Source organism: Myripristis murdjan, chromosome 24 (assembly GCF_902150065.1).
Source record: "Myripristis murdjan chromosome 24, fMyrMur1.1, whole genome shotgun sequence".
Taxonomy (NCBI): domain Eukaryota; kingdom Metazoa; phylum Chordata; class Actinopteri; order Holocentriformes; family Holocentridae; genus Myripristis; species Myripristis murdjan.
In genome coordinates this window covers 119761-130418 of record NC_044003.1, presented here as the reverse complement: position 1 = coordinate 130418, position 10658 = coordinate 119761, and the positions used below count along the sequence as shown (strand labels likewise).

At 47.8% G+C, this 10658-nt stretch overlaps 1 protein-coding gene across 1 annotated transcript; it reads left to right on the top strand.

The window, feature by feature from the left end:
* Positions 1-2678: 2678 nt before the first annotated feature.
* LOC115356546 (ankyrin repeat and SOCS box protein 2-like) lies at positions 2679-9409 on the top strand. Its single transcript, XM_030047760.1, has 9 exons — positions 2679-2759; positions 3890-4032; positions 4111-4343; positions 5745-5900; positions 5977-6222; positions 6320-6491; positions 6608-7142; positions 7758-7908; positions 8504-9409. Exons 1-9 carry the CDS (start codon positions 2679-2681, stop codon positions 8641-8643), a joined length of 1857 nt encoding a protein of 618 aa, XP_029903620.1. The 3' UTR covers positions 8644-9409.
* The last annotated feature ends 1249 nt before the right edge of the window (positions 9410-10658 follow it).

The window sequence follows — 10658 nt, the reverse complement described above, 5'->3', positions numbered from 1 at the left end:
GGAACTAACAAGCCAAACTCCCAGCATGCAGTGCATCAGTTTGGTATTGAACAGCATCAGGAAGTCTCATGCAGGGACAGCACTCCATTCTTCCAAAAGATCCTGTACATAGGCAGAGATATAGTGCATTGAGACATATCATTACTATTATTATTATTATTATTATTATTATTATTGTTGTTGTTGTTGTTGTTGTTGTATATGATGTTATTAGATATTATATCGGGACTGCAGGGGCTCTGCTGCTGGCTCTGTTCTGTCATTGGTCTCCTTAGAACAGTGGTTCTCAAACAGGAGTCCTCATACCCATAGGGGTACGTTGGAGCACTGCAGGGAGTATATGACGTTTTTTTTAGAAATGTGAATTTAAAAAAATATCAGCAAAATTCCCAAATAATTAGCCTATGCTGTAATAAGGTTGATAACAAACTGTAAATGTGAGTTTGATAAATCACGTTATCTTCAGCTCTCCCTCGGACGTTTGTTCACTCTGACCAGGAAGATGAGACAAAACAAATCCAGAAAGTGGATCAGTGGTTGAAGCTGGAAACAAGGAGGAAGAAGAGAAGAAGAAGCAGAAACACAAACAAGAGAATCTGCTCAGCATCAGGTTGTTGGTTCACACTGATGGAGCTGGACTGACCCTCTGACCACAGGAGGCTCAACTGGTCAGGACCAGCTGGACTGGAAATATTTCAAATGTTATTGAACATTATTGAAAAAGGTTTGAGAACCACTGAGTTAGAGGGAGGGTTCACTGCTGATCAGTACACACTTATTGTTACTCATCGTCTTCATCCTGCTGAAACAGGAGCCTGTGTGAAGGTTTTGTTCACTTTCTTTCACTGTATGTTGACTTTGTTTGGTTCAGGTTTTGTTCAGCTGAAATAGTTTAAAGTAGCAGATGACAGGTTGGGACATTTGACTTGTGGATGTTGATTTGTTTCATTATCAAACCATAAAAATGGCCACTGTGACATTTTGACTGAAATCCTAATTTTCTTGTAGATTCAGTGTTTTAATGCAGAATTCAGCCGCAGGGTTTCTGTTGTACTGTTAACCAATAATCAGCTTGAAACATTGATCCTTTATTGATTTATCTGTTAGCTTTGGGCTGGTGTGTGTGTGTGTGTGTGTGTGTGTGTGTGTGAGAGAGAGAGTGTGTGAGTGTGTGTGTGTGTGTGTGTGTGTGCTCATCACTTCTCACAGTTATTTGGCTGTTCTTGTGATAAAATGAGTTTCTGGAAAGAGTCATAATTCTTATTGAATGTACATAATTTGCTTTCTTGTAAATAGCTGCTTTTCTACTGCCTGGCCTCTTTTTGAATATCGTCAGTCGCCTGGTGTGGATCTCAGGTCATGTGACCGCAGTGTGTATTAGAACACCTGTCCTCACTCTGCTGTGGCCATCTAATAAAACCCTGTTACATTTAAATACTTCAGGTGTGTTTGATCTGAGACTGACAGGGTGGGAAGGTGAGTGACACAATGAAGGTAGACGCCGCCTCGGGTTCCACCGCACGCACTACCTGTTCAGGCTGAGTCCTGATTGCAGTGTCGTGGGTTCAAATCCGACCTCAGGCCCTTTGCTGCAGATCGGCCTGTCTCTCTCCACTGTCACTGTAAAATGAAGCAGAGATTACAGAAAAATTGCATATTAGCTGAATGTTTAGTTTCACCTGTGACATTTAGATTTAACATTAACATTTTACATTTTTCATTTAGGTTCATCATTTGATGGATGTAACAATGACAGTGTATGTAATATATATAGAGTTACGGTTGGACTGGAAAATGGACTAAAGTAAAAAATAAAAAATAAAGAAAATGCTGGATTGTAAATTCAATTTCTTTTCCTTTTTTCTGTGACCTCAAATTCAGTTCATGTGTGTGTAAATATTTCATACAAGTATTTTTTTTTGCTCAAGTTCTCACATTAAGTCTACAAACTGTCACATTTGACCTTCATGCAGCGGGCACAGAGAACCCTGGTGTACAGATAATCACCTGACCCATCAGGCATGTTGAATCAAACAGCAAAGGATTTTTAAATGTTTTATTTTTAAAATTTGCTCTTCAGAGCTCTTCCCAGACCGGATCAGCCTCCTGCAGGGGGCGCCACACTCCTGCACAGGAAACGCAGCAGGAAGCTGAAGTTTGGTTCACAGTTTTTTTCCATGGTGGAACTTTTTGAAAGAACATATTTGTATTTAAGTTTAGGGTTCTGCAACAGGGAGTTTTGCAACAGGGGTTTCATAGCAGAGGTTCTATAATGGTTCTGCATCAGCTTTTCCATATCAGGGGTTCTGCAACAGAGGTTCTGTGTCAGGAGTTCTGCATCGGGAGTTCTATAGCAGGGGGTTGTATAGCAGAGGTTCTTCAGCAGGGGGTTCTGCACCAGGGGTTCTGAAGCAGGGGGTTCTATAACAGGGGTTCTGCAGCAGGAGTTCTGCAGCAGTGGGTTCTAAACAGGTGTTCCGCAGCAGGGGTTCTGCAGAGCCTCGTGAGGTGACGTCATGCTGCAGAGCTGGAACCCTCACAGACTTGGTTTGTGTTCAGGATCTGACCTGGAATCAGTTCTGACACTGACTGCCTATCAATCACCAAACTATCAATCACCTGTATCAAACTACCGATCGACTCCATCTCCACAGGAACTGGATAAAAGTTGTGGTGAAATGATCCGGCTGGAGGAAGTGAGCGTGCCACCCCTGGCCCCGCCCCCTGCACCGGCCCCGCCCCCTACATGTGATTGGCAGGTGTGAAGGTGACCTCGGGGCTCAGAGAGCGCAGAGTGGCCGGCACGGTGAGTCGCACGCTGAAATCTGATGTGTGTTTCTGTTGGATGATGATTTTCTTTGATTAGTGATCGATGATGCTGATGGAGAAACTGTCATGGTGCTGAGGTCTTGTATTATTTAAGAAAAAGAACCATCACTTCTGGTTCTGGTTCATTACAGTTTGTTTTGGTCATTTTTTTGTGATTTTCTAATGGCTTCTGCCATGTTTTGAAAGAAATGAAGTGAATTTGATTGGGGGAAAAGGTGAAATCAGCCAAAAAAATTACTAATTACTAAAAGTAAATAAATTATTTAAAAAAAATTAAATCACACAAAAACTATTTTTATGATCACTTCAGAGGCTGAAAGCCATTTATTTTTGTGTGCACCTCATTTCCTCCATGACTAAATTTATCAGCACAAAGACTCACAGGATGCCACACACGCGTGTGTCTCTGTGTGTGTGTGTGTGTGTGTGTGTGTGTGTGTGTGTGTGTGTGTGTGTGCGTGCGTGTGTTTGTCCAGTTGTTAAGTTGCTCGTTAGATGCTGACCTGCAGGATGTGACTTCATTAGCTGCTCATTAACATGAAACCAGAGAACAGAACACACACACTCTGCTGAAGGTCAGAGCAGGGATGTGTGTTCATGTCTTAGCTTAGCATAAAGACTTGAAGTCTATGGGAGTCGTTAGCCTGGCTCTGAAGCTGTCTGATTCACACAGTGGATCATGTAGATCTGAAATCCACGTCTTGGAAAGTTTTTTAACATAAACCTGGGTTGGTTTGAGAGGTCAGATGGTGGCGCTGTAACCTCTGAACTCACTCCTCCCTCCGTCTGCTGCAGTGATCCTCACGCCGCTGAAGGTTCAGGAAGATCCACCACTGATGAGCTTTGTGTTTTTAAATTTCAGATCCACATGATCCACTGTGTGAATCAGACAGCTGCAGAGCCAGGCTAACGACTCCCATAGACTTCAAGACTTTATGCTAAGCTAACAGCAAACGCTACCCATAGGAGCTGAACCACTGGCCTGACCTGGAGGATCTATTTTATTTGTACGGTGGAAGGATACAACTGGTAAATAACATGTTCCTGATGGTCTTTACAGCAGAAAATGAAAGTGGGTTCTCTGGGGAAACGGCCGACTTCAGACGCCACCAGGAGCTACAGCTTCACCCGGAGCGATGGCCGGCATTGCGTCACCTGGAGACGATACGATGGCTCTTTCTATGTTACCATGGAAACTGAAGAGTGAGTCGGTCCCCCCGTAGAAACATGTTGTGTTTGAACAGGTGTGTGTGTTAGCTGAAGAAGCTGTTTCGTCCTCAGGCCGGCGGAGCCGCTGCTCGCCGCCGTCAGGGGCGGAGCCTCGGGCCGGCTGAGGCAGTTGATGACGATGATGAAGATGACGGGAGGCGACGTGATGAAGACAAACTGCCTGGGATGGACGCTGCTACATGAAGCGGCCGCCGGCGGGCAGGCGGAGTGTGTCGACGTCTTAGTGGAAGGTGAACGGGGTGGGGTGGTGGTGGTTGGGGGGCAGTGTCTCACCTGGGAGACAGGTGAGGTCCATCAGACTTTAACCCTTTGAAAACAGACATTTAATGCAAAAGAAAAAGAAAAGAAAAATATAAAATAAAGCAAAGAAATGAAATTAAGCAACAAAAAAACTGAAAAAATAAAAACAAAGACAAAGTGCTGGACAGACTGTCCCTTTAAAAGGCGCTACGGGAACAAGCCCTCTTTAACTGTTAACTTTAATTTAAACATTGCTGATCTCTAATCCTGTCCTTTCACTTTTGAAATTGACATTCAGCTTATTCAAATATTTCAGCTTCACTTCAGTTTTGCTCATCTGAAGGTTTCTGAACGTTTTAGACCCTGTAGCAGCCGCACAGTCTGAAACTAAACTGCAGAGGCTGAGCTCCTCCTGCAGGGGGCGCTACAGAGGCTGAGCAGAGTGTCGGCTCTGTAGATGATAATCCTGCTCCTCCTGCAGGGGGCGCTGCAGAGGCTGAGCAGAGTGTCGGCTCTGTAGATGATAATCCTGCTCCTCCTGCAGGGGGCGCTGCAGAGGCCGAGCAGAGTGTCGGCTCTGTAGATGATAATCCTGCTCCTCCGCTGCTTCAGAAGCTCCACATTTCTCTGAGCTCAGAGGAAGGAAATGTGGAACATTTAGGAAGCAGATGATTGGTTCTCCTGTGGTTCTGCAGCCAGTCAGCAGCACAGAGCCTCAATGCCAGTGCTAATCTGCTCACACTCACAGCATTTTACAGCCATGGATTATAATCTCAGTTTATAATCCTGTGTGCAGCAGAAATATGGACAGGAACAGTCCAGTTACTGATCAATATCTGGATCAAATGGACTGATCAGTTTAGAGCATTGAGCCCCACTGACCCACACAGATTCTGCTGTTTAGCTCAGTGCTGCCCCCGCTGGACACAACACTGACCTGCAGGCTGTTTAGCTCAGTGCTGCCCCCGCTGGACACAACACTGACCTGCAGGCTGTTTAGCTCAGTGCTGCCCCCGCTGGACACAACACTGACCTGCAGGCTGTGTAGCTCAGTGCTGCCCCCGCTGGACACAACACTGACCTGCAGGCTGTTTAGCTCAGTGCTGCCCCCGCTGGACACAACACTGACCTGCAGGCTGTTTAGCTCAGTGCTGCCCCCGCTGGACACAACACTGACCTGCAGGCTGTTTAGCTCAGTGCTGCCCCCGCTGGACACAACACTGACCTGCAGGCTGTTTAGCTCAGTGCTGCCCCCGCTGGACACAACACTGACCTGCAGGCTGCGTGTCAGATTTAAGTCTCTTAGCCAACATGCAGGATGATGTTTATAAATCTTCTGTTTTCCTGACAATTTGATGTTTTATCAATAAAATAATTAATGAGGAAGCTGAAGGCTGTAAGCACAAAGGTACAGACTGATGACATCACACTAACTCCGCCTCCAGCTGAGCCACAGATGATTGACAGGAGGACGCTGAAGGGTCAGACTCCTCTCCTACTGGCCGTCCTGGCCGATCATCCCTCCTGCGTTCGCCGCTTGCTCCGCCGCGGAGCTGACCCCAACATCCCCGACCGGGACGGGGAGACACCCCTCCACAAGGGTAGGTGTTCCTGAACATAAACACTGAGCATGATGGGAAACGTGGTTGTTGGCCTCATGCTGTCTGCTGCCTGCAGCCTGTGAAGCAGAGAGCCCGGAGCTCGTGTCCATGCTGCTGGGTTTCGGAGCGGCGGTGCAGCGGCGATGCCTTCAGGCCTGGACCGCTCTTCATGAAGCCGCCAGTCGTGACCAGCGGCAGATCTGCCGGCTGCTGCTGGGAGCCGGAGCCGACGTCGACGCCGCCAACATCTACGGCATCACGCCTCTGTTTGTGGCGGCACAGAGCGGACACCACAAGGCTCTCAGCTTCCTCCTCAGCAATGGTAGCCCCCGCCATCACCCTGCTGACATATCACCTCCATTAACAGGAAGTGAAACCTTCCCCGTGTGTGTGTGTGTGTGTGTGTGTGTGCACTTCAGGAGCTGATATCAACCGGCAGGCTGCTGATGGAGCCACGCCCCTCTATGAAGCCTGTAAGAATGGCCACGACAGCATGGTGGCGCTGCTGCTGTCACACCAAGCGGACGCCAACAAAGCCACAACGTCTGGATTCCTGCCCATCCACATCGCCGCTCAGAGGGGGCATGATGGGTAACTAACCTGGGCATCATGGGTAACTAACCTGGGCATGATGGGTAACTAACCTGGGCATCATGGGTAAATAATCTGGGCATGATGGGTAAATAATCTCTCTCTCTCTCCCCCAGCATTGTGGGTGTGTTGCTGTCCGTCACCAGCAGGTTGTTGGTTCGTCGTCTGGGTGTCAGTCCTCTTCATGTCGCTGCAGAACACGACCAGGTAGAAACTCTGCAGGTTTTGATCCGGGCGGGCTTCGATGTCAACACGCCGCTGTCGGCCGAACGCTCCGCCCTGTACCGCGACGGCCGCCGCAGCGCGCTCTTCTTCTCTGTCGTCAATAACAGCTGTGAGGCAGCCAGCGCCCTCCTGCGGGCCGGGGCCGACCCCGGCCTCGACCCCGTCAGCCCCCTGCTGGTCGCGGCCGGGCGGGGCGCCGCCGCCATGGTGCGTCTGTTAGCGGAGCACGGCGCCGACGTGAACGCTGACACCCCCGGACGTCCCACCGCCTTCCCCCCCCTGCTGCTGCTCTGCATGAAGAACACCTCCATGCTGAGGCTCCTGCTGGACCGCGGCTGTGACGCCGCCGCCTGTTTCCAGTGTGAGCACAGAGCCGACACCCACCTTGCCGCCAAACACCTGAGCCCAGACCAGCCAGGAATACAGGTGAACAGACCACAGGTGAATTGACCACAGGTGAATTGACCACAGGTGAACAGACTACAGGTGCACTGACCACAGGTGAACAGACTACAGGTGAACTGACCACAGGTGAACTGACCACAGGTGAATTGACCACAGGTGAACAGACCACAGGTAAACAGACTACAGGTGAACAGACTACAGGTGAACAGACTACAGGTGAACAGACTACAGGTGAACTGACTACAGGTGCACTGACCACAGGTAAACAGACTACAGGTGAACTGACCACAGGTGAACTGACCACAGGTGAACAGACTACAGGTGCACTGACCACAGGTGAACAGACTACAGGTGCACTGACCACAGGTGAACAGACTACAGGTGAACAGACTACAGGTGAACAGACTACAGGTGCACTGACCACAGGTGAACAGACTACAGGTGCACTGACCACAGGTGAACAGACTACAGGTGAACAGACTACAGGTGAACTGCCCATTCGGTGAGCCCTCCTGCCCAGTGGATGGGGGTGTGGCCGTGGGGGAGAGGCCACAGTGTGTATTGAACAGCAGTTTGTATTGATCCAGTGATTGTGAAGGTGCTGATCAGTTGCCGATCTCTGCGTTCTTCTGTCAGTTCTGTGACGTTCTCTCCAGTCTGGCGCCGGGTGGCTGTGCAGAACCCGTCCTCCGTGTTCTCTTGGACTACGTGGAGAATGTGCGGCTGTGCTCCAGACTGACGGAGCTGCTGGACGCTCAGGGCTGGACGCACATCAAGGACAGAGCCAGTGAGTTCAACTTCTGTTTAAAGGGATGTTACACCCATTAAAAAACGTAGTGTCTCTATTTGATGTATGTCGGTGTTCTGATGTGGAACGTAGTGGATGTGGATGTGGATGTGGAACGTAGTGGTTGTGGATGTGGATGTGGATGTGGATGTAGATGTGGATGTGGATGTGGATGTGGATGTAGATGTGGATGTGGATGTGGATGTGGACGTGGATGTGGATGTGGATGTGGATGTAGATGTGGATGTGGATGTGGGTGTGGATGTGGATGTGGACGTGGATGTGGATGTGGATGTGGAACGTAGTGGATGTGGATGTAGATGTGGATGTGGATGTGGATGTAGATGTGGATGTGGATGTGGACGTGGATGTGGATGTGGATGTGGACGTGGATGTGGATGTGGAACGTAGTGGATGTGGATGTAGATGTGGATGTGGATGTGGATGTAGATGTGGATGTGGATGTGGGTGTGGATGTGGATGTGGATGTGGACGTGGATGTGGATGTGGATGTGGAACGTAGTGGATGTGGATGTAGATGTGGATGTGGATGTGGATGCTCCTGTTCCTGTCTGAGTTTGTGTTTGCTGGTCAGAGGCTCCTCGCAGTCTGAAGCATCTGTCCAGACTTCAGATTCGACGGCAGCTCGGTGTCCGACGCCTCAGCCTCATGGAGACTCTGCCTCTGCCACGCTGCCTCGTCACCTACCTGAACCACCTGGAGCACCTGGACTGACACCTCGTCAGCTACCTGGACCACCTGGAGCACCTGGACTGACACCTCGTCAGCTACCTGGACCACCTGGAGCACCTGGACTGACACCTCGTCACCTACCTGGACCACCTGGACCACCTGGACCACCTGGACTGACACCTCATCACCTACCTGGACCACCTGGTCCACCTGGAACACCTGGACTGACACCTCGTCACCTACCTGGACCACCTGGACCACCTGGAGCACCTGGACTGACACCTCGTCACCTACCTGGACCACCTGGACCACCTGGAGCACCTGGACTGACACCTCGTCACCTACCTGGACCACCTGGTCCACCTGGAACACTTCACTGACCCAAGTTCAAGAAAATGTATTCTTCAACCCCCTGGATTCTTCATGCATTCATCAGTCGTAGTATCACTTTAGTTTAAATGTATTATTATTATTATTATTATTGTTGTTGTTGTTGTTGTTGTTGTTATCATTATTATTATTATTTGTAGTCGTAGTAGTAGTCGTAGTAGTAGTAGTAGTCATAGCAGCAGCAGCAGCAGTATTAGTCGTATTATAGTGTGTTAATGGAAAAAAGTTTTTCCAAGTTGTGCTAACTTGTTGCTTTTCCTCTTTTAGTGAAAAAGAGTGAAACTCTTTTAGAAGTAATAGAGTAAGTATTTTGTAATGATGGTATAATTATAGCAAAGCTAAATTCTGGGGAATTAACAATTTTGCAATAATGAGGAACTTGTTGAATGGTTATGGTGTAAATACAGTTTTTATTATTTTCCAGTCATGCACTGCCTACAGACACACTGAACACGCTGTAAAATAAAGTAAAGACAATCAGGAACATGAAAACCCATCTTCAGGTTTCAGAGGCTGATTACAAACCATTTTAATAAATATCACAGGTATTTTGTTCTTTTTAGCCACACTGTGTGTGTGTGTGTGTGTGTGTGTGTGTGTGTGTGTGTGTGTTTTATGATTTGAAGATTTGGAACTTATGGCGACTTCCAGGTGTTTCCTCTCTGAACAAGAAGCATCAGATTTCTTGTGTTTAAATGTGTTCGCCTTTCTCAAACATTTAACCCTTTGAAACCTGAACAGACTGGCTTGATTTCTTTTCAAAAACATTCAGCAACTTAGCAAAAAATGACCTGAAATTTTGCAAGAATTTTGTAAAAACATACAGAAATATCCCTGGAAATTAGCTAAAAAGAAAGAGAGAGGGAGAGAGAGAGAGAGAGAGAGAGAGAGAGAGAGAGAGAGGTGGGGGTCATTTTCTTATGAAGTTGCTCATGACCTTTTTCTTATGTTTTTCAAAGAAATCAAATTTGCTCAGAGAGAATTTTAGACCTGTGTGTGTGTGTGTGTGTGTGTGTGTGTGTGTGTGTGTGTGTGTGTGTGTGTTTGGGAGGTGAAAGGTTAAAAATAAAGCAGTGACAGTGTGCAGACAGCAGGGGCCAGCGCCGCTCAACCTTTGTTTCCATCCTGTTTCTGTTGTAATGCACTGTGGGAAATGAGCTTCTGTCCTCAGGCATCTCATCAAACTGAGTCACTCAGATCAAATCTTGTTTTTATGTCAACATTTTTATTATCATTCCAACTTATTTGTACTCTTTCCAGAAAAATCCCTCAAAGCAGTAAAATCGCTTTAGAAATAAGATGAGGATTATTTTGCAGATTTTTTGTATTTGGAGCTGATGAAGAAAATCCTTCCCAAATGCCCAAAAGAGATCAAATGAATGTATGTCTGTGGAGATTCTCAGTCATCCAGGTCACGATATGCAAGTAAAGTTAAAATCAAGGTCAGCTGGCCTGGTTTTTGAAGACGTTTCGCTTCTCCTCCAAGAAGCTTCTTCAGTTCTGACTGACTGGCAGGGAATCCCAGGTGTCTCACCTGTGTGGTCGTTGTCACCTGGTGTTTGAGGCCTCCTCCTCTGTTGACTGATGGTTTGGCCTCTTTCACTCTTTCCAACCACCTGTCCTCCCTGTCCAGAATATGGATGTTGTGGTCTTCAGGTGTGCCCCTT

Bases quoted from the DNA above. Each gene is read 5' to 3' on its own strand.
- LOC115356546 (XM_030047760.1), top strand. From the start codon at position 2,679: ATGATCCGGCTGGAGGAAGTGAGCGTGCCACCCCTGGCCCCGCCCCCT. The intron at 7,143-7,757 runs GTGAACAGACCA...TTCTTCTGTCAG, and splicing joins CAGACCAGCCAGGAATACAG to TTCTGTGACGTTCTCTCCAG. The intron at 7,909-8,503 runs GTGAGTTCAACT...TTTGCTGGTCAG, and splicing joins GCACATCAAGGACAGAGCCA to AGGCTCCTCGCAGTCTGAAG.